We start from the raw sequence: 27,704 nt of genomic DNA on the forward strand, positions 1-27,704 counted from the left end.
ACCTGCTAGTTGTTGGTTATAAACAAATTATTTCCGTCATGGACTCATCACTAGAAAGAAACACGGGGAGATCATCCTATTTTCAGTCATATGCATGCGTTTCTTTCTTTTTTTGTCTTTTTAATCTGTCAAGAAGAACGTCCAGCCGCCTTGAGAGAGGATCATCATCCGTCAGCGTGGAGAAGAGGTCTCGTTGAATCATATGCAATCGCAGCCGGGGCGACACGAGACGCATGAAGCAGAAGCAGAACCAAGATCGTTTCAGGTTAGTGAAAGTTCAGGGCCGAGAGATGGAAAGGGAGAATAGACGCCAAAAGAAAACGCCGAATTTATCAATGCCAAGCGGCTGTGGAGTGAGAGATGTAATGCTGTGGATATCACTCGAAGCAGAAAATGTTCGCATGTCGTAAGGTTCCAGCGAAGCGTAGATGTCGTCCACATGTGTGGGGCAAAAGTGTAAATCGTGAGAAGATAAGAGATTGACGTGTCCAAAGAGTCTTCGGAAGAAACAGTTACTGAGTGTTCTTCTTCCATCGGAGCAATTCTGCTAGGCTAGCAAGGCTGCAGCCCATTTTGAGGAAGTCGTGATCAAGCAGCTCTTGAGCTGTAGCACGGCTGTCCACAGCGACGCACAAACAAACGCTGAGGAAAGACTTGAGTTCCTTGCTCAGCTTCTCAGGTGCCTTGAGTCGAGGAGTGCCATTAGTGGCAATCAAGTAAAGAGCCTTGAGAGGCTCTTCGTTCAGATACGGAGGCTCGGACTCGATCATTTCGATGGCCATTATACCCAAGGACCAACAATCAACCTTGGGGCCATACTCCTTCTGTTTGACCACCTCAGGAGCCATCCAGTATGGAGTTCCAACCATCGTAGCACGCTTGTTCTTCGTCTCCGTGAGCTTAGCACAGAATCCGAAATCAGCTATGAGAAATTGTCAGTAACACCCTAGACTGAATGTGGGCGATCGACCTACTGATTTTGACATGGCCAGCCCTGTCAAGAAGCACATTATCACTCTTGATATCACGGTGAATAATACTCTGGCTATGTAGGTGCGCCAGTCCCTTGCAGGTCTAGTGATTTTGTTAGCGGTGTCTCTAAGCAGAAAAAGAGCGTTGACTGACCTCTGCACAGATTGTGGCGATTTGATCTTCTTGAATCACCCGGTTGTTGTCAATAACATCAGTAAGTGCACCGCCCTCCATGAATTCCATAACCACCCAAAGCTCGTTGCTCTGCTCCTGAAGGAATGAATCCAGGAAGTTGACTATGTTGGCATGTTGGCTGTCTTTCATCACGATAATTTCGTTGACAATCAATTCCTTTCGCGGCTGGCTCCGCAAGTCCATTTGTTTGATAGCAACCTGGCAGCGTGGGCCATACTGCCGGTACAGCTCGCGTGCCACGCCAGAAGTGGCGTTCTCCTTTACGCGCGCGACATACACGGATCCAGAAGCACCCTGACCAATCTTGCGCTGTTTGCTGTAAGACTCGTTCGGGTTATCTTTCGACACAACAGACCGCAGCCTGTCCATGACTTCATTCTCACTCATTGCGGACATGCGAACCTCCCTCTTGTGAGGATCAGCCTTCTTCGTCAGCGCAGCTTCAGCCTGCCGGACGCCATCGGGGGTAGTCTTCTTGGGTGCCTGTTTGTTTGCGATATTCAAGGGCTTCACTGGCTGCACGGGAGCGGGAAGTTTGCTAGGGGGAGGGCCATGTGCCTGCGGAGGTTTACCATTGTTCTGCAAACGAGATGCCGACTGGGATCGTGGGTCTTGAGGTGCATATCTCGCGTTCGCCGGGTCATCGTGACGAGGTGCTAGTGCACGCGGTGTGCCATTAGATGAATAATCCCCAGGTCTTTGTCCCGCTGTTGGGGGAGATGGTGCTGGTCGCTGTGCAGTCAACTGGCGTAGAGGCTCTTGCTGTTGACGGCCAGCACCAGGAGCCTGCGGCGCCGGACGACTTGGTTTATAACGATCGTTCATTGACGGTTCAGTGGGACCATATCCACCAAGCTCTTGTTTGGCCAGTGGTACCCGGGTTTTAGGGAGAGAATTGTTGTAGGCCTCCTGCTCGAGTCGGCTTTGCTCTTCCTCGCGCTGTCGGCGGCGGTCTTCTTCTATACGTCGTCGCTCCTGCTCAGCCATCTCCTTCATCTTCTCCAATTGTTGCTGCTGCTCTAGAGCCCTATCAGGACCAGACTTGCTTTGGGAGTGGCCGGATGAGGCGGAGCGGCTCGAGTAGGATTGACCGCTATCCAACCGTTGGGCGGGGCCGGGTGGTGGTGGCCTTGGTGGAGCGATTGAACCGCCCACAGTACTATTACCATAGGATTTTGGCTGGCCAGGAGCCGCGCCCATGCCTCCGTAATACTGCGGGTTTTCTTCACGGGTCTTAAGATCAGAATAGAATTCCAGGACTTCGATGACGGCTTGCGGGTTCTTCTTGTAATCCTCCTTTGTAATGGCCGAGGCAGTCAAGAGCTTTTCCCACTCCGGGGGGAGACCAACAAAAGCCCCTGTTCGCGGGTCAAACCCGACGTGCACACGGTGGCTAAAGTTCGTAGGGTTGCTCACGCCACCCATTCCGGGGCAGCGCTCATAAATCTTGTCGATCCAGTCGTAAATCTCTTCATCGGTCTTGACCTCACACGTCAAGCTTTTCGTCGGTACATCCCTCGTGATCAAAGCTGATTTGGAAGTAGCGTCTTTGGGGTTGGCTAACCGGACAATTTCAAATGCCATTCGCGTATCCTCCGAGCGGGAGACACCCGTGACTGCGGCGAGAGGGATAGAAAGGACCACTTTTCCCGTCTCATTCTTCATAAAGTCCAAACGAGATTCGCGAAGAATCAGGTAACGCTGGTTCCATGTGGCTAGGAACTTATCCTCTTTGCAACGAACATATCCCTCTTTGACGACGACATACCCGCCCTGTCCTGACTGATCCGTCTTTGTCCGCACAAGGGAGGGGCTGCTTGTATTCGGGAAGAGTGACAGATTCGGAGTTGGGGTGCTCGGAGAATCCAGGTTCATTTGGCTAAATGATGTGGCTGCAGAGTTGGCCGAGAGGTTAAGCTTCGGACGGTCAGTTGGCGGGCGAGGGGCGGGCCCAGGGTTCATGAATTGGTCTGCAGAATACATGCTACGAGCCAAGTTAGCGATGCAATTTGACACTATGGTAGGTAAGAAGAATAGCGTGCGAGTCAAGGATGGAAATATCTCTCGTTGACCTACTTTCCATAAGAGGAAGCCATCCTGGGGTGGGAATCGGACGGCAGAAGCCCCGATGAGGGGGAATATCACCTCAGAGTTGGGACGAAAGAGGAGAGTGAAACGAGTGAAAGACGTTAAGAACTGTCCGGGTCACTGCCAGATGCGCATCAGCAACGACCCTGGTAACAACGATTATGCGACAAGGCTAAAGTTGCGGACCAAAGGTCGTGGCGCATTTGCACCTGAACCGGCCCAAGGCGAAAGGGGATTGGGGTCAACCAGTTAAACGATAGAACCACGGAGTGGCAGACGGGGGGTCTGGTTCGACAATAGGGGCTGGGAGTCGACCGCTCCTTACCTACGCTTTACCGGAATATCCAAGCAAAAAACTTCGCCCTGCAGAGGTGCTTTGAGCGTGAAATGCACGTCTCGAGATATCTTATGTCCAAACACGGTGAGGGAGGACAAGCCGAGCCCGATGAGGAGGAAGAGATGGGAGAGAACAAAGAGCGGGGGGCGGGGACCGACCGCCAGCAGAGTGGAAGCTTATTACGATGAAGTCGGCAAGGATTCAAACGGAGGACGCGAAGAAAAGGGCAAGAAGCGCTGATATCTGGGCGACTTCGAAAACCCCTTGGTCGGGGGTAAAGTGAGGGAGCTGAGGAGTTGCGAAAGGAAGTTTCACCACGGCCGGGTGAGTCTTGGAGGCTCCAGAATCCCTGAAGGGGGCGGCGGCTCTTGCGACAAGACACCGTCTCTTTTCTTTTCCCTCGATTACGGAGTAACATTAATTGATTCGCACTGTCCGCTGTTCTCTATTGGCTGTATACTTCTTCTTTCCTCTTGACTCCCTAATTATTCCCGAAGTATTTCCTTGTCCTATCGCCGCTCTTGTCGACGGTGGATGACCCTCGCAGTTTCAGATACAATAAATACTAATACCCAGGGGATGAGCTGCCTGTGTAACAAACTAGCATGATTTGGGCAGAATTAGCATTCTGGAAGAAGCATCTACTACTGTCCAATGTTTCAATTTACTCGGAAACATGTTCATGCCCGACGTGGCTCAATTCCTTCGTCCTATTATCGTCCTCCCTGGTTTGCTCTCCAATAGAGAGCAGCGAACGGGCCCTGATGAGGCCGGGACGATGTACATTGCAACTCAAATCACCTGTTGGAACAGGATCTGATTGCCATCCAGGCATTTCTCTGATGCTTTCGTTTCCCTAGGTAGTTCTCCTCGGTACTCCGTATGTACGTAGTTTGACTAAAGAGCCGAGACTCCCCACAGGCCCATCTGGCGGAGTCTGTATCAAAGAGGCTGTAAAGTGATCCAGGTTGCTCGCTCGCAACCAAGTGATTTTGGATTCATTATGGCCGCAAGGTAATCGAATACTTATTTAATCAAGGCAGGTCAGTGAGAAAGATCAAATGATCTTAATATGAATGGATCCGTGATGTTCCTGGATCGAAGCTCGGATGCAAATCATGCCATTGTTATATGGACTGCTCCACCAAAGATCGGTTCATGGAGTTCAACAAACCCACGCGGTCAAGGTTGCCTCTTGGGTCGAAATTTTGAGTTAAACCTATACAAGGTCATACCAGCAGCATTCAAAGTTGACGATAATAATTGCTTCGTCAAACAATAATGCGTGGGCAGTCAAACTGGGATGGTCGAGTGGATGTATATTACAGAGTATAGGAAATCATACAAACCAGGGCTACTCCCCGAAAGGATAATTGAACTTGAGCAGTCCATTCAACCCTCCTACCCATCCATCATGGGCTTCACTGTCATGAGCTTCGCCGCCCATGATCCTCCGCATCACGCACGGCACCCCACCCTGCCACTCATTCTTGCCATGTCGCATCTCCTCATTCCACACGCGAGCTTCCATTCCCGCTGTCATCCCTTGGGTCATGTTGACTCCATCGATGCTGACTTCTAGCTCGCGTCCCCGGTTTTTCTCGCTTAGACGAAGTGTAATCGACGTGCTAGCTGGTAGAACCAAAGGCCGGAAACTGAGGCTTCGAGCGCAAATTGGGGTTAGAAGCACCGCCGGTACCAGCGGGTGCACGATGCTGCCGCCACTGCTAAGACTGTAGGCCGTACTTCCAGTGGGCGTGGAAATGATGATGCCATCTGCGACGGCTTCCGTGAGAAATCGTCCTCCCACATATACGTCCACTATAGCCAGATGCGGCTCCTTTCCACGATGGAGGAGTAGTTCGTTCATGACATACAGCCCTTCGCTTCCTACCCCTTGGTTTGGTTCCGAACACTTGTCTACTTCGACAGGATTCCCGTCAGGAGCGAATAACCCAACCTTGAGGCGGTTGCGCATCAAGATACGAGCTCCACGGTTCACACCCATGGACTTGCCACGAACCGATGACCACCCCGTGGTGCTCTCCAACTGCTCCACAGCACTCGAAAACTGAGGGTCCCCAAGGACAGACGCGCGATCTCCCACTCCCGCGCCAGACATGTACACTTCGCGAAATGCACGCTTATATTCTGCGAATTTCCATTCGCCCAAGAATCCCAGCGTACCCATGCTGAACGACAGCATCGGTGGAACATTGACACACGTGGCAAATAATGACGAGGCATGCAAAATCGTCCCGTCCCCGCCGAGTGTAACACTAAGGTCAACCTTTTTATGCAGTGCGGATGATAGTCTATCCAAAGGTGCCGAGTAAACGGGAAGTAGCAACGACGAGTGTACTTCCTCCGCGACCTTGGGCTCCAAAATAACAGCAATATTTGGATAAGTTGAGGTCGTGTGACTGCGATTTGGGACGGAGTCAGCGCAAATATGCCCCCCTCATCATGGGGCGTACCTTATAAACTCGATCAGACACTCAGTCACTTCTGGCGCACAATCCTTCTTCACAACAAATACATTCCGCGGGGGTGTCGGCCATTGAAGGGAAAGAAGGTCATTCTCATTAGACTCTTGACAAATCAGCCCACAGATCGCGGGTATACTATGGGGGGATACATACCCTGGTAACTAGGAACCAGGCGCCTGGGAAGAGATTCAATGTCTCTAATTTCATAGTGCCTTGGGGAGACGGAGAAATTGCGGCGCCATGGTAATCGGATTAAGGGCTCAATCCTCAGTGAAATCGCTCGACTCACCACCGGCTTCATCATGCAAACAAGCAAGGCCCTGGAGTACGGTTGTTAAACTTGCTATTGAGTAACGAAGAACAACATCAAACAGAAGAGGATTTATTCGTCGTCATCTGTTCGCTAGCCTATGACAGTTTCTAGCTGAGCTAGTTGAGATATATTCTGGTCTGACAGGGTCTTTATATCGAAAAGTCGACCATTTTTTTTCTGTGCGACGTAGGCCAGATAACCAGAGAGACGGAGCGGAGGATGGAACGGAACCTCAAGCTTGCAGTGAAAATACTGTCTGATGTTGGTGTCCTGACTCCTGACTCTTCCAATGATGAAAAGTCCCCAGAATGATTACGGTCTGACCGCCTTCGAGGCTTAGCAGCTTCCAAGATTCCAACGTCATGGCGTCTTTCCCCAGCTAACCGAAGTTGGCTTGTCCACAAGATCGGCTGCATCAGCCGTGATTCATCCATACTCGTTCAGGCTCCCAAGTCCTTTGTACCAGACTCATTGCATTTCCCATGTGATCTCTGGGAGGAGACCCTTTCTTTCCATCCTTTTTTCCTCACTTTCCAGATGAAATGGAATAGCCAACTTATTCTTTCTTTATCCTTAGCTCGTCCTGCTCTTTGTTTGCGGCATCCTTAGACCACCACCTGCTTCCTGTAAACACTGCTCTTTATACCTCACACGGTACATTGAAACCCATCTTCTCCCCTGCATCATGGTCGCGTGATAGTTGTGAGGCATAGCAAGCTAATGTTGCTTCCAGAGATTGTTCAGGTTTAATTCAGAATATAGAAGCGTCTTCGCTCCCCGCCGAGTCCACGAATTTCCCCGCCATCATGAACGGGGGGGAGCTTCGGCAGCGGAAGCCCGCGGCCGATGTCAAAACGGAACTCCAGGCTCCTAACGGCGACGAGCCGCGTCTCAAACATGGAATTCCCATGCAGGTGTTGCGTTCCCTGCTTCTTGCAACCTGGTTCAATTGCTGTTGCATCATCACCTTGATGACCCAGATAGTTGGCTCTCCTCTATACTTCATCAGCAAAAAGAAATACTACGCCTGGATGGCGTCAACGAAACGGTCTTTCGCAGTCGTCATAACAGCTCTTACTCAGTGGGGTTGCCCTACCTACGTTCGGGTTAGTGGTGACAACAGTGTACGCGGCCAGATTCACATTGCGAAGGATGGGCGGTTGAGAACGACATTTCCGGAGCGACTTGTCATGATCGCAAACCACCAGGTCTACACTGACTGGATTTATCTGTGGTGGATTGCCTATTCCAATTCGATGCATGGCCACATCTTCATCATCCTCAAAGAGTCACTCAAATATATCCCAATCCTTGGCCAGGGGATGATGTTCTATGGCTTCATTTTCATGGCGCGCAAATGGCTATCTGACAAGCCACGACTGCAGCATCGCTTGCAGAAGTTGAAGACGCAGACAATAGGCTCCGACTCGGGCGCTCCCAAGTACGATCCAATGTGGCTTTTGATCTTCCCAGAGGGGACCAACCTGTCCGTAAACACCAAGCGCCGAAGCGATGCGTATGGAGAGAAGCAGTCTCTGTCGCCTTTGAGACATGAGATTCTTCCTCGCTCAACTGGGCTGTTTTTCTGCTTACAACAGCTGAGAGGGACTGTCGACTGGGTGTACGATTGCACTGTTGGTTATGAGGGTCCTCCGTAAGTGGCATTTTGCTCTTCCTATTCAATTACGAGCGCCTGGCTGACCGACATTATCTCCATTGACCAGAAGGGGTAGCTACGCTGACAAATATTTTACCCTCCGGTCAACGTATCTTCAGGGGCGTCCACCAACCTCTGTCAACATGTACTGGAGACGATTTGCCGTTGCTGATATCCCTCTTGACGACCAGAAAGACTTTGATGTCTGGCTTAATGCCCGCTGGACGGAGAAGGACGAGCTACTTGAGCAGTACTTTGAAACTGGCCGGTTCCCATCCGATCTAGCTGGTAGTATCGAGGTTGGCGATGGAGATGCGGCTCAGCTGAACGCGGCTGAAAGTGGGTATGCGGAGGCGTCTGTCCGGTTGGCGCACTGGACAGAAATTGGTCGGATTTTCAGAGTGCTATTTGGTCTCGCTTTTCTCTGTCGGGTTCCCAAACTCTTGGGATTGCTTGGGTCGAGCAATGCTTAAGACCAACCTTGAAGACCCTGAGGGCTCCTCCCAAGGTAAACCTCGATTGAGCATGGCTGTGTGCCACAGTACCCTCGTATCTTTATGATTGATGACCTAGGTAATTTTCTAGCGACTCTAGAGAGTTTGTACTGAATGACCTCCCCTCTTACAGCGAAAGCAAATGAAATGTGCTCATAAAGTATGCAAGCGTACATACAGCTTAGAAGGGGCAGACAATCTATGTAGTTCTACAAGTGGCGGTGCAGCACGAGCCACAATGCTAGCCATTGTGGCCTCAGGCGCCGAAGTTTCAATAATGCGTCAACAGAGAGGATTTGCGGGAAGAACTGCAGACCTGAACCAGTCAAGGCGCTGTCGCTTTTCTGCTCGAATGCGCACCACCAAGAAGACGCGTCGAGGCATTGAATATCCATTACATCTTGATTTTGAAACAAATATGAGCTGAGCTTTGAACTTTACGACAGCTCCTACAGCTTCTTTGTCCGACCGAACTTTCACCTCCGCGTCCTCGTTTTCTTGAAGCTCGCGACATCCATATACGCCATCTCACAAACAGCCAGCATGGCGTCCTTACAGAACGGCTATTCAAATGGCCTTAATGGAGATTCGCTCCCTGCGACCGCATCATTGCCCAACCTTCGTTTCTCTGACATACCATCTGCTATCGATATTCCTGCATCTACCCTCGACAGCGAGGTCGAAGTCAGCCTTGAGGGACTGCCGGACGACCCAACCGAACTCTGCACACTCTTGGAGAACGAGAAAGCGGCAAAAAACTTCTGGGTCATCATTGCGCTGGCTTACGCGAAGCAGAAACAGATTGACCACGCAATTGACATTCTGAACAAAGGTCTATCATCAGTTGCGCATGGAGCTACAAAGGAGAAGCTGGGCCTGCTTGGGTGGGTATGTTGGCTGTATATGCTGAAAGCTCGGCAGGTGCCCCGAGTAGCGCCCGAAGGGGCTTTGCACACAGAGGCCAAAACCAAGGAGTATTACCTTCAGCAGGCGACATCAACACTCAACGATGCCCTTCGATTGAACCCGTCTTTCCCACCTTTGTTCCTGGCTCGCGGTACCCTATCACTGCTACGAGCTTCTTTATTACCCCCGCGACCGGTTCGTCCAGGGGTTCCTGACAATTCGGACAGGGCCGAAGCCCTGCGAACAGCTCTTAAAAGCTTCGACGACTCGTCAAGAGCGTTCGGTGGCCGAAATGCCATGGCTATGCTTGGGCGTGCGAGGACTCAGTACCTGCTCGGGCGGTATGCGGAGGCGTTGGAAGGATATCAGAAGGTTCTGATGAGGATGCCAGGATTGACGGACCCAGATCCCAGAATTGGTATCGGGTGCTGTCTGTGGCAATTGGGCTTCAAAGATCAGGCCAAGGTAGCCTGGGAGCGGGCACTCGCACTGGTACGTTGCTTCCTCGAGCGCGGGGTTTTTTTTTTTGCTGGAGAAAGCTAATTCGGATGGCCATTTACAGAACCCTGACTCAAAAGTTGCCAACATTCTCCTAGCCGTATACTACCTTTATGACAGCTCTCGCCATGCTACTACAGACCCCTCGTTTGGCTCTTTGTACAAAGTGGCCATGACGCAGTATACACAAACAGCTTTCAAACTGGACAAGGAATATCCGATGACCTGCGCTCTATTCGGCAGTTACTTTCTCTTGAGAAAGTCTTACTCGACAGTCGAGACCCTGTCCCGCAAATCGATCGAGAACACCGACGTCATGCAAATAGCCAGCGATGGATGGTATCTGCTCGGTCGAAAATCCCATTACGAAGGCGACATGACCAAAGCCGCAGATTACTATGCCCGGTCCGACCAAGCCCGAGGAGGAGGAGACAGAGGATTTCTGCCGGCCAAGTTCGGTACTGTACAGATGCAGGTATCCAACAAGGATTATGACGGCGCTAAGTTCCAGCTGGAGAAGATTATCCAGCAGACGAAGAACCCGGAATGTATGATGCTTTTGGGAGCTCTTCATGCTGAAGAGGTCTTTGCGGCGCAGCGAAGCGGGAGCAAGGAGGACAAGTCTGCTGAAGCAAAGAAGGCTATCACGCTCCTGGAAGGTGTCCGTGCCCTATGGAAAGACGAAAGCAAAAAGATCACCCCAGATGAGTCTGTCTTGGTGTATCTGTCTCGACTGTATGAGCAGTCCGCCCCTGATAAGAGCATGCAGTGCTTGATACAGCTCGAGGAAATGCAGTTAGCGGAGATACCGGACGAGGAGCGCCCTGAGGACTTGGAGGGCGAAGAGCTGAAGGCGGCTCTCCGGGTGCATCTTCCTCCACAGCTTCTCAACAATATGGGCACTTTCCTATACCAGAGTGAGAAACTCAGTTTGGCACGTACCATGTTCCAGTCCGCTCTAGACGCCTGTGTTCGATCGCAAGAGAAGGAGAGTGAGATTGATACGGATGCTCTCATCACAACGATAAGCTATAATCTGGGCCGGGCGTACGAAGCCTCAGATATGCCTGACGAGGCGAAGAAGGTCTATGAGGGCTTACTTGAACGCCATAGCGACTATACAGAGGCGAACGCACGGTTGACCTACCTCGCTCTGCGCCGAAGCCCAACAGATGAAGGGCCCAAAAAGATGGCAAAACTCTACGAGACCGACTCAACAAACCTCGAGGTCCGAGCCTTGTTTGGGTGGTATCTTAGTAAGTCGAAAAAACGGGCTGCCAACATCGCGGAAGATCATGAGCAGCGACACCATAAGCATACGCTGCAGTACTTTGACAAACATGACCGGTACTCGTTAACAGGCATGGGCAATGTGCACCTTCTTTTTGCGCGAGACATGCGACGTGAGACCGAGCAGGAGAAGGAGAAGCGCCGCAAGATGTACGAGCGGGCGGTTGAGTTCTTTGATAAGGCTCTCCAACTAGACCCACGAAATGCCTACGCGGCGCAAGGTATCGCGATCGCCTTGGTAGACGACAAGAAGGACTTTAGCACCGCCGTACATATTTTCTCCAAGATCCGCGACAGTCTGAAAGATGCCAGCGTCTACCTGAATCTAGGTCATGTATATGCAGAGCTTCGCCAATATACCCGCTCCATCGAGCACTACGAAACAGCATTGTCGAAAGATCGTGCCCGTGATGCCCAGATACTGGCCTGTCTCGGTCGCGTGTGGCTCCTTAAGGGAAAGCAGGAGATGAGTCTCGCAGCAATGAAGACGGCGCTAGACTATGCTCAGCGCGCACATTCCGTTGCACCAACCCAAGCCCACCTCGAATTCAACGTCGCTTTTGTCCAAAACCAGATCGCTTCCCTAACCTACGGCCTCCCCGAAACTCAGCGCACAGTGCAAGATGTCGAGGACGCAGCAGACGGCCTTCGTCAAGCCGTCGAGACATTTGGTCGCATTGCACAGGTCAAGAACCCGCCGTATCCCGCCGAATCTCTTGAACAGCGTGCCAACATGTCCAAGACGATCATCAAACAGCTCGAGCGAGCTCTTCAGAGTCAGAAGGAGTACGAGGAAAAGAACGCCGCAAAACTGCAGCAAGCGCGCGAGGCACGGGAGGCCGAGATTCGCCGCCGCGAGGAGCAAGTTCGCAAAGCCCAGGAGGCCGAACGCGAGCGCAAACAGCGCATCGCCGAAGAGCGACAACAACTTGTCGAAGAAGCGCAAAGGCTTGCCGCTCAGCGCGCGGAGGAGGAGCGTGCCCGTGAAGAAGCCGAGATGACCACCGAGTCAGAGACGGGCGAGAAAGTCAAGAGGAAGAAGCGGTCTGCTACAACGACGAAGCGGAAGAAGCAGAGACGTACCGAGGAAGACTTTATCAACGATGACGAGGCCGACGCAGGGCGCAGTTCTGAACCAGATGGGAGTGACAGGGAGGAAGGCGCGCCCAAGAAGAAGAGGCGCCTAGAGCGGAGATCAAAAAGCTCCAAGGCACAGAGCAAGTACAAGAGTTCCGAGATGGTGGTCGATTCAGACGACGACGAGGCACCTGCCGTTGCTACACCAGCGGGTGACGATGACGAGGAAGAGGAAGAGGAAGAGGTCGTGCAACGACGGAGAGCCAAACCGACAAGACGGATTGCTGATGACGACGAGGAAGAAGAGGAGGCTGCTCCTCCGCCTGTAGACGACGATGACGGGGGATTATTCAGTGAGCGTGAGGAGGATACAGAGATGAAGGACGACGAGTAGGGGGTGAGCAGCAGGTTATGGCTCTTTTATCACTATGTAGTTTATATCTCTTTTCTGTGTATCCTTCATTCCACCCATACGATGTGTATTCTTGAATCAGGCGTCGGGATGGATGCTGAAGAGCTATTTTTCAGGTGTTGACTACCTACATGATACGCAACGTGCAATAATATACTACCAGAATACGTGATCAGTATGTTACCGAGCCATCTCGGGTATAGTGTCAATGATCGCGGCCTCATGATCGATTAACCACGGCCAGTCTCACTCTCGCCGTTAACTGTCACTTGGACTTCAACATAAGATTCGACTATTCTATCGAGTGGTGCTCAGGAGGTAGGCTTAACCCGATTACGTTACTAATGTGTCACGGGAGTGCTCACTGCTGGCTTTCTGACTTGACTCGCACTGTCCCAGAAACCTACAGTTTCGCTGACTCGCTCCAATATATTCTTTAACATTTCGGACGCCGAATTGGCCGATGAACTCCTTGAAACGGGCTCGGAATTGGATTCCAGATGTAGATACGATGCCTTGAGAGCAGAGTAAGAATTGCTGATCTGAGACAGTGGGTTCCAGAAGCGGTACGAGTATGTATATATGGCATGACGCGACATTTGGTATTGAGCCTCGACCGGGCTGGCTTCAATTGAGGCTTGTTAAGAATTTGTCTTGGGAGGAGGGTCGTGTCTAAGAATAGGCCCAGATTCCCAACAAACCAGATAAGGACGGAGGAAATCGGGTTCTCTCTCATTCAAGTGCACGGTCTGCATTGATCACAATGATGAACGACCACGTTCAGAGCAGTGGTATGTACATACTGTCATACACCATGGTTTCAGAACAGCTTAACTCTACCTTGATGATTAAGTTCTCACTCTCCCCATCGGGCATCCACAGCACGAGATGAAACGCGACACCCGTGACAATTCGGACGATCCGATGGTCTGAACGTGAGTACCACCGTTGTGGCTTGAGGGACGAACAAGAGCTACGAAATACGAACGGGTGAAGGCGCTGTTAAGGTTCGGGTCTGAGACGCTGGTGTGGTTCAGGGGGTATCTCCGGATCAAAGTACTGGACCAACTTCGAAGTCTGGTTGGAGCCTCCGCCAGAGAATGTTGATGCTAGGTTAGAAGAAGTCTAGGAGACGACGGATGGAGACAGTGTAGCAGTGGGCAACTGAGTCCAAGCCTGGATCGGATGTTTGTCGGGTTTACTGGATGAGGAAGAGGCCGCAACTGCGACTCGCGAGGAAAGATACCAAGACGCAAGAAGGACGATCGCTCGAGGACAAGAGTTTAACCCGTGGTGCAGCTTGGGGGCCATGAAAAGGCTTCCGAGAGAAGCGTCTTGAGGAGGATCTCGTCAATGTCCAGGAAATGTCCACATCCCAAACCGACCCTGGTCGACAGGGATTGTAACCTGTAGCCATAAGCCTATACCCAGCAACATAAGATGATCTGGAGTAGATTCCTTGTGAAAGCTGGGGTAAAGGACATATCCTGGTTCTATCTCCAGCTATGTACCACATCCCCTCCATGCAGCTTGTTGGGATTGTCGACCAGTCGGGATGGCTGTGGCCTGATGGGATGCGCGGTATTTTGTCGGTTCGAGGAGCATGCCTTTTGAGGTGGTGTCTGGCACTGAACGCGGCGCACAAGCACAAAAAGAATATGAAAGGACGCTGACGCTGCATGCTTGGAAGGCAGACGAGTTTGCCCTGTCCGGATCAGGCCTGACAGACCCATCGAGCTACGATTGTGCTCTGGGAGGCTGCATGGAGATGAAACCGAGTGTGGATCGACGAGGGAATTTCGATCGCGAGTCAAGACTCAATCTAACCACACAGTCTTGTGCCGTGCGACGACCCAAACCAGCTGGCGTGGCCACGGAGAGTAGAGTATATAGAAGACTTAGTATACTAAAAACCTCGTACACTCATATTATCGAGGAACCCGGCAGAATGGTCGCAAAGGTATAGAAAAAAGCAACAGAGCCAAGGTGACATATCTGATTTCCACCAAACCAGTGTGGTGGATGCAGGTACGGGACCCAAATCGTCTGGCGGTGTGATCGACCAGCATGAGATGAAAGCTCGTGTTACTCCGTACTGCGTCATCCTGCACATCTGCTTGGGTTGCGGCGTTGCGCGTCTTCGCCTCTGTCTCTCGAATTCTATTTCGGGAGAGCTGGATTGGATATGTCTCGTGCTGGATGGTCCATCTTGAAGGTGATTGTTCTTCCAGCGAACTGCCGAGCACATGCTGTGTCCCGATCCGAGGCTGGGAGCCGATTCCACGGTAACCCCTGCATAGGTATCACAATTCCTCCTACATGGACTTCGCGACAATACTAAAAACTCGAGCCCTCAGAATATAGGTCGATCATCGCCCAGTCGAGGATGTCGAGTGTCAACAACTTCACGGAGTCTGGTTCCGCATCGACAGTCGACATGCCCATCACAGTAAACAAAGAACGCAAACCACGGTACAGAGTACTGGCTGGAATGATTCTGGAAGGAGGATCCGTGGGTTGTGACGCGAAAAATCGGCTAAACTGGCAGGATTCCACTAGAACGAGCGAATTTACGCTGGACGACCACTCATGGCTCGAAATCTGGTGGGGAAGACGTTGAATCTTATAATAATGGGAAGCGAATGGCGATCTAGCAGTGCCTGACTTGACACCTTTTTTTTTTTTTTTTTTTTTTTTTTTTTTTTGTTTTTTTCTTACACTCCTGCGTTTCCAGGCCGTGGACCGCAGGAGCTGTTCCGTTCCTCGGATGGTTACAAGATGGTTACAAGAGGAGTTCCCAGCCCTGAACTTCCCACAGAGGAGTATCAGTCCTTTTTCTCCGCTGTTTGTGTCTTGGTTTCACCTGGTGTTACAGCCAATCCCTTCCATGGGAATTCGGTCCAGCGTTGGTCTGCGAGCCTAGGGCCTTGCCAGTGCCAGTGGACACTCGGAGTATCTTAGCTCATAATACCAGTAATAATAATAACAACATCGCATCATGGGAGGCCTATCTTGTCGTGGACGCCCCTGACGACGCGATCCAAGACTCCAAAAGACAGAGGCCCAGAGGAACCACTGACAGAGCCAGAACCCACTGTCGATACCTACCCAACGCAGTGCCGCGAGTGGGATGCAAAATGAGTCTGGACGATCGAGGAACCCGTTCATCGCAATCTCGACTCTCAAGCGTGCCGGCGGCCTGGCGTCTGGTGAGCACTAGTGTCTAATTCTAAGCGTCGATGCAACGGCCAGCCACTACTCCCCAGCCCGCCCAAGCCAGGAGGCACCATCTCCTAGTTTATTCTCACTTGTTGGAGGCTAAGGCTGGGACGGGAAATTCACGTCACAATCATCCCAAGAAGCCTTCCAGGTTGATTCTCATGTCACATCCCTGCCGTCTCTTTTCTTTTCCCCCTCCCAAACTAGACATTGAGGAGATAGATAGGTAGGATCCGATCGATCAGCGCTGGACTCACGGGGCACTCCGCCCCTCCCACGGAACGTCCTGAGAATAGTTCAAGATTACTAGGCCGGAGACCTGGGACTCAGACTGTGAGGTCCCTGCGCCCTGCAGTCGCACTGCGAGACTGTCTTATGTACGTGTTAATGCAGGAGGTTCCCGTCGAGTGTTCCTGGACAGGTCCGACGAGTTACCGCAACCCTTTTCCCAGGGCACTCGTCGGGAAGAGATTCTGTGGCGTTGACCAGGGTGCGAATGTGATTCTCATGAGGATCGGGTATCAGATACGCAGTACCTAGTATACGGAGGTGGAGGTACCTCGAGCGGAGGAGTAAGAGTTACGACAGCACCAGGAAAGGGACAAATAATGGAGCCGACTCTGTAGTGCTTGCATCCGTATCCCCATACGCACATCATGCATTATTCGGAGCAGCTAAAAAGGATAATTCGAAGAATTATTTTATTTTTATTTCCCATCGAATATTACAACGAGGTATTCCCTCATCCGGTGCTCTTCTTCAACGCGGAATATCCCACTTTTCTTTCGTCTGTCGCGGACTCTCTCCTTTCTTTCCACACGGACTCCAATTGCTCATTTCACTCTCTTTTCTCCTCAGTCCCAGGCAGTCTCGCAGTGACTGCTCGCTCCTTTTCTCTGCGCATCACTAGATTCAGATCTCTATAGCTGGCCATCTCTCCAATCCACTCCCGTCGCTCACTCCCGCTAGTGCAATCTCTCCACCAATTTCCCAATTGTTTCTGATCCAGACTTCTGGTCTCTCACTCTACGGCCTCTGTGACAATCGCCGTTCCATTCCTTCAGCTGCACTCCAATTGATACCTCGCGCTCTTTGACCCTGTCTCTTTTATTGCTCTATAAACTTAGCCTACTCTCGCTCGAGTCTCGGCTCGGCTCTCGACAATACATTTGTCCACATCTCCATTCTGCCTAGCCCACTACCATGGTACAAGCCAGTGCCCGGTCAATATATTCGAAGGCGTAACCCATCGCTCGTCCACCCCGGATTCTGGTCCTTGACAGTCAAATCCTCTCGACTCCAGAGAGCCTTTAGGTTGCCCTGGCCCAATCAGACCCTGGGTTGTGTGATACGGACGCTGTTCCACCATGCCATTGAGCCCTCATTTCTCTGTTTCAACCTCTCGTCCAATGGCGCAGGATCCCGATCGTCCGTCCACCGGAGCTTCTGGCAGTGACACTCCTGAGTATTCGGCTCATATGCGCTCAAGGTCGACCGCTCACGCCCAGAGCCCTAAACGACTGTCTGTTTTCAGTGGCCGTTCTCGGAGCAACACAACCACTTCTACCTCACCCTCTGTCTCTTCATCGCGTCGCTCGCCCGCCTCCTCCATGACCTCCACTGAGACCGCACCCATGCCGCCTGCGCATGAGGACCGAACTACCTCTGCAGCTGGTGTGCGCCACGACCGGCATGAGAGTGTAACCAAGTCGCTGCTCCTACGTGGAAGCCGCATTTTGCGCCGCCAAGGGAGCAAGATTAACATGGTTGCAACCTTGGACGAAGAAGAGGAAATGGAGCGCGACAAGTCCCGCTTCGAAGTATCCGAGCTTTTCGGCCGTCATCACAAAGCACGATCTAATGATGCACGTAAGTGTCGCTCCCCCAAGGCCCCGGAAGTAGAAGCAAACATGCCGCGTCCTGGGACACCCTTGAGTAACCTTTCCATTTTCGGCTTGGTATAGATGAGCAGATGAAGCGTATGATTTCGGACCCGTTCGACTTCCACCATTTGACTCATACGAGCCCGTCCCAATTCAATGCCTTGGACAAGACCCGCCAGACTGACTTGGTCACGGAGTTCTCCGCCATCCGGGCCTCCCAAAAGCCTGTTGCCAACCTGAAGGGTATCCGTGCAGAAGACATCCACATGCGAAGCCCCTCAGCGGAGGACCTCTCCCATTGCCTCGCCGAATCCGATGATGTGGACCCTTTGCCTGCTAGTCCACCACGGTCTCCTGGCGCAAGGTCTATCAGTCCCCGGCAGCTAGATTACCGACCGCTCAGAGAATCACGAGTATTTGAGAACTTTTCACGACCAGTCTCCAGATATCCTCGAGTGGAGTCACCTACCTCACCACCAAGAGCTTCGTCACCGAGATTAGCATCTTCGCCGGAGATCCCAGAACCTTCGCCTCGAGTAATAGATGAGATTCTAGGTCTGAACTCTCACCAGGCATACCCGGAGCATGTTTACTCCACGGATGAAGACTCGACACAGAGCTCTTCCTTTGCAAACCTCAACTTGGACAACATGCTCTCGTCCAGCTTGGGCCACGCCATCACTACCGGTCCCGAAATCGAGACTATCGACAATAGGACAGTATCCGCGCTTAATAGTCCAACCTCCGAACTGGAGGATGTACCCGAGGAAGACGAAGCGACACATTGGCACGATAGCCCCGAATCTCAGCCACTTCAGTCCCCTAGAGCCCTGGATAGTCAGGCGCCCCCCGAGCCTGTTGTGGCTCGGTCCAAGAGCCCATCCAACGCTCCAAGATCACATCTGTCTATCAACGTGGCAAAGGAACTCTCAAAGAAATTCTCCGAGGCATTGGGTTCACCAACTCTTCCCCAGTACCGTTCAGACGGAGAGTCAATGCCGAATGATGATCGAGGCATGCAGACCACGCTCCGGCGGCAATCCTCGGTCCACCGAAAAGCACTTCAAACAACTATCTATGAGTCTTGGGAGGACGACATTGACTACTGCTACGAACACGCAGCGGAGTCAACCTCCAACTTCGACTGGGCGAGCAACTCTCTTGATGAGCCACGAAAGGAAGGAAGTGAAGTAACTGACAGTTACTCCGGCCTTGGTGTCGGATCGACTCAGCCCGCGGTGAGCCCGTTACCTAATCCAAGGTACCTGGGCACCTCGGCTGTGTCGAGCCCAGATCTGCAGCCCAGTCCTTCTCGCTCAACGCCAAGCTCCCGTCTAGCCATCACTCTCTCAACTGCAGGCTACGAAAGTGAGCTCGTTGCCCCGAAGGATGGTGGCTTCTTCCACCCAGTCAGTTCTTCAGCCCTGTCGACTGCCCTAACCAAACACATTTCTCCGGACTCGCTGTACGAGGACTATCTGGCGACTGATGGAGAGTCAGATCGACATTTCTCATTCTGCTCGCAAAGTGGGTTCCACACCATCGATCACCCTCCCGTCTCTCCTCGAAGCAGCTTTTCCCCCATCAGCAAGTGCAACTCACAAGAGAGCTTGATCCTCTCACGCGCCGCTTCAATAGTACGTAAGCATCGGTCGTCCGTCTCCACCACGAGCGTCCCGGAGCTGGTACACAGCCTCGCGAGTAGTCGTGACTTTTCTACCACGGACTTGATGCTTCCTGGAGAGACAGGGTTGGCTCGTCAAGACTCCACGTCTCGCTCTTCTTACTCGTCCCACCACCGGCAGACGAAAAGCCTAGCACGAGAAATTGAAACTCAGATCATGTCGCGCCCGGACGGCAATGCCAGCACTGAATCCACCAAATTGATCTCTATGGGTGCTTCTGTACATGATCGAGCCAAGTCCACCTCCGACATGGAGGCCATCTCACTGATGAACAAGGCGGATCGCCCTGAACTCCCCCCGAAGAGCGGACATCGGAGAAAAGGCCGCACCTCCTACTCTCTCTTTCCATCACCAACACTCCCCACAACAAACGCCTAATCGATCACCATGCACTGGGCTGGGTTTGCAGTATTGATTATGAGCCCCACCTTCGCTTCATCTCTCTCAGGTCTGTAAATTTTGTCTAGTCGGGGTACCTTCAACAACCGGACGACTAGACGTGGACCTTGTCAACGACTTTATGAAAATCTCATCATTCTGTTTGCATACAATCTTTTGCGATGACTCTCTTTTGCATTGTTTATTCATATGGCTGTTTGGGCATATCGGTTCTGGTCTCGATTACATTTATCTTGGCATTTCTCAGCGGCTGTTTCCAAAAGGTTTCAGAAAACAACATAGGGGGCTTTACTTGATCATTCGTTCTGAGCATGGGAGGACCAGTAAAAAGGACTGTATAGGGATATTATCGGCATCGTTCATTCGGAATTTTCTTTGTCTTTGGTTGTCAATGGTTGTTGTTGAGTGTGAATGTCTCGCTATACATAGAGGGATACAGGATAATTGGTTAATCACACTTGTTGATTGAATCTATTATGAGAGAGATGCAGAGTTATACAGTCGCAGGGGCTTTCCAGAATTTTTATGAGACAACTTGTCTTTTATCCTGTCGCAATGTCTGACGATATGTCATTGCTGTGCCTCACCGCATCATCAACCGCTCGATGACCAAATTCTGCCGCTTCTTTTCATCAATTATTGCCTCAACTCTTACGACGGAGCCTTCATTGTCATTCGGCTCAACATGCTAATATCTATTGCTGCCCGTCGCCGATTCCCTGAATAGACAGCTCGATACTTATTATCATAGATTCCACCATGTCTTCCTCCCAAGCTGTCGTCAAACGAGACAGCGAAACGGCCCTGATGCCGCCTCCCCCTCCGCCCAAACGCATCAAGCGACCTGCCACCGTTCTCGACGAAGACGTGTACACAGACGCCTTATCGCACATCATCGCGCGCGACTACTTCCCAGGCCTCCTAGAAACACAAGTGAAACAAGAGTACCTCGATGCGCTAGACTCAAAAGACAAAGAATGGATCGCGAGTTCAAGGAAGAGGCTTACGGATTTGATGATGACTCCGAGGCGGTCGAGGCCACGATTTGATGCGGAGAGCATGACGTCCCGGGGAGGTGCTGCAGCACCCGGCGATACTCCAGCTGGCTGGGGCGGGGATACGCCCATGTCGGTGGCCTCGGTGTCGACAGCGGCTACCGCAACAACGCAGAGGGATCGGGCACCCGACGTCTCGAAGATGGGTCTTTTGGATTTCCAAGCGAAGTATACAAGTGAGGATAATGAATCATTCAATAAGTTACTGGATAAGCAGAACACGAAGCGGCGGGAGAAGTACGCGTGGCTTTGGAGTGGGAACAAGATCCCGACTGCGCGTCAGATTGCTCATCATCAGCGCGAAACAAAACGCATCGAAGCGCAGGGTGGAAATCCTGATCAGCAGAAACAGGTGGTCGTCAAAACGGATTTGGATGCCCGGCCTGCAAAGCCAGATGGATGGAAGTCGCAGGCGGAGAATTCGCTCATGTTTCTGCCTTCATCTATCGAGGACTCATACGAGACTATACAGCAGGGAGCTGAGGCGATTTCCCGCGCGGGGCCTAAACGAGTCGTCTATCAGAACACTCGACTCGCTGAAGACATTCCTTTGGGGTCTAGCAACGCCCCACCACCCTCGCCTTCCATCTCAGCAATCCAGGATGCAATCGCCGGCCGACCACGCCGGACTGAAACCGAGGCTAGCTACGCCGGCGGCGAAACCCCCCGAGTCAACGGCTACGCCTTTGTCGACGAAGACGAACCGGAGCCGGAGCCGGAGCCTAAAAACAATATCCACAACAGCTCTCTCGAGGGCGAAGACGACCTCCACATCCTCGGTCCCATCTCCTCAACCCCCAACCCATTCGAAATCAGGCAAAACCGCCGCCGTGAAGATCTCCACCACCGCATGGTCGATCGCGTGGCCCGGAACAAGCGGGCCGAGAAGGCTGCACAGACCTCAAAGACTCCGCTATCAGCCAGTGCCACACCGCGCTTCGCAAGTAGTCCACGGCTGGACTTTGGACTGAGGACACCGGGCTCGGAAGGTACGGGTAAGATGCTCTCGCCTGCGGCGCAAAAGTTGCTTTCTAGGGTCGGCGGTACGCCGAGAGCGAATTTGGGTGATAAGGGCTCTTCTTCTTCGCGGTTGAAGAACATGTGGACGCCGACGCCGAGGAGGCAGAGGTGATTTTTTTCTATGGCTTTCTACGACCCCCTAGGTTTCTTGTCTTTTCGTTGTCGAGCATTTTTAGCGGTGGGTGGCTTACTACCCAAGGCCCTACGGTAGCAAACAAGCTCTACACTGTATAGAGTCAACAATGAAACATGTCTTAATGATTGATGATATCAGGGTATCGCTTCACGTTTCGGCGGATTTGGCAGCTAGGCAATTGGATCTAATATATGATGCGTTCGAGTTGAAATATGTCTGGACACAAAAAGAGCCCTTTGATCAACAGTGGTAACGGGTTATCTGAAACCTATGGCCATATTCAAAAGAAATAGCTCAAGGACAATCACGCAGGTGTAGGAACCAATAATAGAAGGTCTGATAACAACAAGATAAAGCATCATGAGCTCCAACAAAAAAGCATGTATGCAAGGTGGTATGGATGAATGGACGAATGTGTAACTGCTGGAGAAGATAGGGCTAGAAAAGCCAAAGCATCCCGGAGGCAACAGCAGAGCCTATCGTGAGAATCCCAAGGGAAGAGGGGATATCAAGCCCCCAGCCTGCGCTGATCTGATACGAATACTGCAGCAATTCGCCCTTCGGGCACTGGAATCCCAAAGCCATGGGGCAACTTCGGACCAGGTCATGGCATTTATTCAGGTGCGGTAGAATTTCATTGTAGGGGCCAGGTTGGATCTGTTTATCGATGAGGTTGGGGTTCCGGGAGCGATTTCTGATTGGATCATCGCGAAGGGTGAGGTTGCTGATGTGGGTGCCATTGGGGAAGGCTTGACCGGTGTTGCGCATCATAACGTTGGATTGGTTGTTAGTGCTGGAGAAGTCATCGCATTGCGGAATCGTGACGGCGCAAAGCCAATTCTTGTAAGCAGATGCGCAAACGGTGCAGTTGACAGCCATGGAGAAGATGGTCTCATTCGAGGTGTTGCATTGGATTTGTTGGAGAGAGTAATTAAAGTTTGTGTATAGTTCTTCTGCGTATTTGTCGTACTTGGAGCGGATTTCAGATAGATTCATTGACGGATGTGAGGGAACTGCATATGCGACGTCAGAGCAGAAGTCTAAGTCGTATACAACGGCACAGTTATCATCTGAACATAGGTCAGCACTGTAGTTCATAATGATGTGAGATCGAGGAGTAGCCAATTTACTTGTTTTAGTAGAAAATGGTTTCGGCTGCCACAGCTTACCTCCGCCGCCGACACTATTTCCTGAATTGCTGGAATTGCCTGGCATTGCTAGGACGGCTATGTAGCTCGAGCTCCGGTTTAAACCGGTAACGTAGAATTGCTCCTGGAGCCCGTTGTCCACATTGCCACGCGTTGTCATACTTGTCTGTAGATTGTCGCCCTCTGCGACTTGAGAGTGTTGCTCAAGGGCACAATACGACCGTGATATGCCGGCTACGGCAGTATTGTTGGCGTTGTTGACGAACATTGTATAGACAGCCGTCCTGTTTCGCCAATCTTTCAACTGATCTTGTGTGAGCATTTGGTGAACAGGACTGACAGTGGTTAAAAGAGCTGCGTCGGAGCCCGAATCCGAAAGGTGGAGTAAAGCGGTCTTCTCGTCGATGCTGTGGAACAAACCATCCGTCGACGCTGCTATCTGGTAGGAGTATGATCCAGAAAAGTTGCCGTCTTCTGGAGCGACAACACCGATGTAAACATTACTTTCAGAAGACACATTTGTACTCATATATCCCTCTTCGGAGCGATGAATAACTTGATCAGTATCGTTCCCATGATGGGGGCCTGGGTCTTGGAGAGACTCAGATGTTGAGACATAGACGGCGAGCTGAGGTAGGGGCAGTGCAGTATCAGCGATAGACTCATTGACGATTGGTTTTGAGCAAATGGTGAGGGAAAGGTAAACGGGAGTGATTGCGCGTTTCGAGGTGTTGTTGTTGAGGTTATTGGAAGTATCGTTGACATTGTTGTCCCCATTCGAGTCCACAGTAAAGTGCGCATGCTGGATCTCACCCATCAATATCTCCCTTGTCTGAACGTGGTTGTTCCGGAGAACTGTCGCTCCATCAGGAACTCGACGAACAAGGTCCAATCCTCGCGCTTCTCCCATTTTATCGACATCATCGTCTATAAGCAGACCGGAGAATGAGCTGAGAAGATAGGGAAAGCCCACGGGGGTGTCATCTTTGGCGACAAGTTTGCCATGCCTGTTCTCCGGCGCGGGGAGCGCATGGTGTATCTCAGTCGCGATGGTAGGACTGGCAATTGCGATAAGTGCGGCGAAGAGGAGGAATACGAAGCTGGCCATGGCATCATGTCGGTGATGCATACGCGTGGCTCTCCGTCGCATAGGTGGTCCCATCCGGACGAAGGCCATTGGTACTAAATGCTAGGAGAACATTAAGCAGGTAGACGGAAGGGATTCCGTCTCACGGCGGAGCAGCCGAAGAGTGAGGGTAGATATGGACGGGGCGAGAGCGAGTCATACGCTGCTGCTGGATGGGGAAGCGACAGTGGAAGTCATTGGTGATGTTTCCCACTCAGGATGGATTTCTCTTCTGCCTGCATCTCGCCAGTGCACCGCCACAGCTTGGCATCTCCCGATTTTAGATCGCCCATGAGTATGTAATTTACGATCATTTAGGGCTGAGGCATGGTAGGTGATTGTAATAATGATGATTGAATGTAGCTAAACACTTAAGACAAAATATAAACACAGGAAATAGAAGTATAAACCAAGAATTCAACCCAGAGATATCCTGCCAATCTTGCCCTACACAAGCTTATAAAACCGGGCGGCCAGTCCACTGATCACAACAACAGCAGCCAAAACTCCGACAATACCAAAGAACCATCCATAGCCAGGTACATCTTGTCCGGGTACATGTACGTTCATACCAAACAGACCACAGATGAGGTTCATGGGCACGAGTATCGTAGCGATGAGTGTCACTTTGCTCAGAACCTTATTGGCGTGGTTTCCGAGGACCAGGTTCGTGACATTCAACTGAGCAAGATAGTTAGTGTGCGAGCGGCTGAGCATCTTCTCAAAATGTGCCAGATTGGACATCATGGTGACGACGTGATCTTGAATATCTCCCAAGTATAGTCCAATATCACCACGGGGTGTCACCGAGTATTGTTCATTGCACCGTTTTGAGAAACCCCGAATGACATCAGCCTTCCCCCCTAGGAGACGCATCAAGCTCATAACCTTCTTCCGTAGATTTCCAATCCGTGGTAGAAATGACTCGAAATCCTCCATACGCGCGATGAACACAAGATCTTCAATTGCCTCGGTTTCGACCTCAATTTCCCGAATTGCAGGGCCAAAGCTATCCACAATGTCGTCGCTTAAAGAAGAGTTAATATTTTTGATTCCAGCCGTCGCCGGGGACAGCCAAACTTGTAGGTTGCACTTACATCATAGCATAACAAATCCAATCACTACTAAGCGACACGTAGTCGCGGAGCTTTCCGATTCTCCGCCGGACGTTAGCGGCGTGAGGGTTCTCAGTGAAAGAGAACGAGATGACACCGTCACGGAAGACAACCATGTAAAAGTTTACTGGCTCCATGAATCGCTCGCTGGTCTTGTCAACCTGGTAAAATGTCCGGAAACAGACAAAATAGTACTGCTTGAACAGCTCGACTTTCTCTCGTGATTCCTGCGTCAAGATATCTTCCGTTGTCAGAGGGTGAATAGAGAACGCTCGTGAGAGAGCGCTAACTTCTGCCTCACTCGGGTTGAGAACATCTAGCCACCAGACTCCGCCCTCTGGACCTAACTGGAAAAGGTCTCTGAAAGTGTCTCCAGGTAGGACAAGATCGCCAAGCTCTGCCGCGTGCACAGTACTTTGAGACTCCGATGAGAAGAAACCAAAGCGGGTCGGTTCATTCTCGTTCTTCAAGTTGTCAAGCAGATTCCTCTCGTTCGCGTTATCAAAAATCTTCTCGTCGAACATAGGCGGCATCAGCTCCCCGGATGAACGTTCAGGGCTGGAGTGCTTCTCGTCAACTTCAGACGGTTTGTGAGCACCAGGGCGAAGGTCGTGGAAGACGTGTGAATATCTGCCCTGGGAGCTCACGCTATGCTTGCGGCGGCTGATTGAGGGCTTCATCTTCTGGTTTAGAGCAACAAATTCCTCCAATTCCTCGTAGTCAATAACCGGGATCCTTCCAGGCTCGTCAAATGGCGGAACACATGTGTCTTCCGTAGAGTCCAATTGTATATCCCCTGGCTGGGGTCGAATAACACTGGCATTGCTGAAAGTTGGCCGTCGAGTGCCGCCAGAGACTGTCCGCTGAAGAATGGCCTCAAGATCGGGGGCTGCGTGACTTTCCAAGGTATTTGCGCGCTCTCGGCGACGAGGATCTGCAAAGGCATCGACCGAATTCGGTGGTGAGGATGACCTTGCTGAGACAGAAGATTCTCGCGATCTGTTTCCCATATCCTGATGCGTTCGGCTGTATGTCCGGCCATGGCGAACATTTCCAGTGGGCTCAACCGAGAACCGACGTCCTATAGCATTCAGATCGTTTGCAGATCGATCATCGTCCATTATCGCTTGTTCAAAATCCCGTGAGAACGGGCCAGAATCTCTGTAGACATCCTGAATTTGCAAAAGGTCAGGTCGCTGCGGCACCTCGACGATTCCTTGTTGCGCGGTATTCTGGCGGCTCAATGCCATATCCGCGGTTGCTTCAATTCGAGGCGTGTTATCTAGATGAAACCGATGGTCGTCCAGTTCAGGTACCGGGGTACTGAATCGGGTCAGATCCATGTATCTCTCGGATCTAGGTGATTCGGTCATTTTCAGGTGGTTAGCCGTTCAATTTTTTAAATTGATAGAAGCTGCTGCTGCCGCTTTGCTCGAAGAGTCAGAATATGCTGATCGATATCGTCGCTGAGAATCGACAGTAGTCGTGTCGTATCCAATCACCAAGGGAATAAAGATGGGTGAACTAGTCCCGGAATAGTTGCTCCTCCATCCATCAGCCAGACCCCTCGCAAGGGCCTGGCATAACCGATGCGCGTTCGTGTGCCAGATTAAAGTATTGCCGAAAGCCTAGTTAGGGGGGTCTGGTGTCTCCCCCGCAGAAGACCCTGAACTTGGGGCCCAGGAGAGGGTGCAAGAAAGAGGTCTGAGAGTAGCGAAGCCCCGCCAACTTGACTGAGTAAGGTGAAAAGGAGCGTTGTCGCTCCGTGGTTGCAAAAGGGAAAGGGGGAGCTCAAAGCGAGTTCTGCGATCAGTCCACCGCAGAACCTCTGGTTTGACTTAGATGCGTAGCTGCTTGCTCGAATTGACCGGAAAACGAGCAATAATCAACCAGTCCGATATCCGTCAGATAAGGCCGGTAGAGTCGATATAAGGTGGAAGGGAGAATGTCGAGCTGTCAACTCGAAAAAAAATAATCGAGGTCGGCGGAGGAAAACCTTGAAAAACACCGAGGGTATGATGCAGGATTCAGCTAGTCGTCTGACGGACAAAGCGATTTGCCACAGCCGAAAACAGCTATCAAACTCCAGATAACTGGAGGAGAGTTCAGTTTCGAGAGGGACAAGAAAATAAAGGAGACTTGGAAGGATCAATCTCTTCTTAACGAGCATAAAAAGAAGATTTATGCGAG

General features: G+C 51.5%; 8 protein-coding genes across 8 annotated transcripts; 3 read left to right on the plus strand and 5 right to left on the minus strand.

The window, feature by feature from the left end:
* Positions 1–354: 354 nt before the first annotated feature.
* BJX68DRAFT_118951 (serine/threonine protein kinase CLA4) lies at positions 355–3,919 on the minus strand. The gene is made up of 5 exons (XM_071036078.1): positions 3,581–3,919; positions 3,244–3,375; positions 1,126–3,151; positions 975–1,074; positions 355–922 (listed from the first exon to the last, which is right to left on the minus strand). Exons 2-5 carry the CDS (start codon positions 3,261–3,263, stop codon positions 513–515), a joined length of 2,556 nt encoding a protein of 851 aa, XP_070904674.1. The 5' UTR covers positions 3,264–3,375; positions 3,581–3,919; the 3' UTR covers positions 355–512.
* A 991-nt stretch (positions 3,920–4,910) lies between these two features.
* Positions 4,911–6,464, minus strand: BJX68DRAFT_118940 (NADH kinase POS5). Its single transcript, XM_071036077.1, has 3 exons — positions 6,235–6,464; positions 6,070–6,184; positions 4,911–6,015 (listed from the first exon to the last, which is right to left on the minus strand). The coding sequence occupies exons 1-3, from the start codon at positions 6,383–6,385 to the stop codon at positions 4,947–4,949; spliced, it is 1,335 nt and encodes a 444-aa protein (XP_070904675.1). The 5' UTR covers positions 6,386–6,464; the 3' UTR covers positions 4,911–4,946.
* Positions 6,465–8,795: 2,331 nt separating this feature from the next.
* On the plus strand, positions 8,796–12,897 carry BJX68DRAFT_226807 (putative RNA polymerase II transcription elongation factor (Ctr9)). Its single transcript, XM_071038566.1, has 2 exons — positions 8,796–9,943; positions 10,014–12,897. The coding sequence occupies exons 1-2, from the start codon at positions 9,089–9,091 to the stop codon at positions 12,708–12,710; spliced, it is 3,552 nt and encodes a 1,183-aa protein (XP_070904676.1). The 5' UTR covers positions 8,796–9,088; the 3' UTR covers positions 12,711–12,897.
* Positions 12,898–14,521: 1,624 nt separating this feature from the next.
* On the minus strand, positions 14,522–15,137 carry BJX68DRAFT_119083 (uncharacterized protein). Its single transcript, XM_071036079.1, has one exon. The coding sequence runs from the start codon at positions 14,974–14,976 to the stop codon at positions 14,635–14,637; it is 342 nt and encodes a 113-aa protein (XP_070904677.1). The 5' UTR covers positions 14,977–15,137; the 3' UTR covers positions 14,522–14,634.
* Positions 15,138–15,591: 454 nt separating this feature from the next.
* On the minus strand, positions 15,592–16,024 carry BJX68DRAFT_119089 (uncharacterized protein). The gene has a single exon (XM_071036080.1). It carries the CDS (start codon positions 15,894–15,896, stop codon positions 15,648–15,650), a length of 249 nt encoding a protein of 82 aa, XP_070904678.1. The 5' UTR covers positions 15,897–16,024; the 3' UTR covers positions 15,592–15,647.
* Positions 16,025–17,094: 1,070 nt separating this feature from the next.
* On the plus strand, positions 17,095–20,462 carry BJX68DRAFT_119091 (uncharacterized protein). Its single transcript, XM_071036081.1, has 2 exons — positions 17,095–17,816; positions 17,912–20,462. The coding sequence occupies exons 1-2, from the start codon at positions 17,315–17,317 to the stop codon at positions 19,891–19,893; spliced, it is 2,484 nt and encodes an 827-aa protein (XP_070904679.1). The 5' UTR covers positions 17,095–17,314; the 3' UTR covers positions 19,894–20,462.
* A 1-nt stretch (position 20,463) lies between these two features.
* BJX68DRAFT_119092 (splicing factor ESS-2 family protein) lies at positions 20,464–22,332 on the plus strand. The gene has a single exon (XM_071036082.1). It carries the CDS (start codon positions 20,674–20,676, stop codon positions 22,099–22,101), a length of 1,428 nt encoding a protein of 475 aa, XP_070904680.1. The 5' UTR covers positions 20,464–20,673; the 3' UTR covers positions 22,102–22,332.
* BJX68DRAFT_252544 (magnesium transporter CorA family protein) lies at positions 22,119–26,887 on the minus strand (the record flags this gene model as incomplete). Its single annotated transcript, XM_071042583.1, has 5 exons — positions 22,119–22,215; positions 22,670–23,195; positions 23,256–24,257; positions 24,882–25,408; positions 25,497–26,887. 5 exons carry the CDS (start codon positions 26,885–26,887, stop codon positions 22,119–22,121), a joined length of 3,543 nt encoding a protein of 1,180 aa, XP_070904681.1.
* Positions 26,888–27,704: the final 817 nt, after the last annotated feature.

The sequence above is a fragment of the Aspergillus pseudodeflectus genome (genome assembly GCF_044049435.1).
Source record: "Aspergillus pseudodeflectus strain CBS 756.74 chromosome Unknown BJX68scaffold_3, whole genome shotgun sequence".
Classification (NCBI taxonomy): Eukaryota; Fungi; Ascomycota; class Eurotiomycetes; order Eurotiales; family Aspergillaceae; genus Aspergillus; species Aspergillus pseudodeflectus.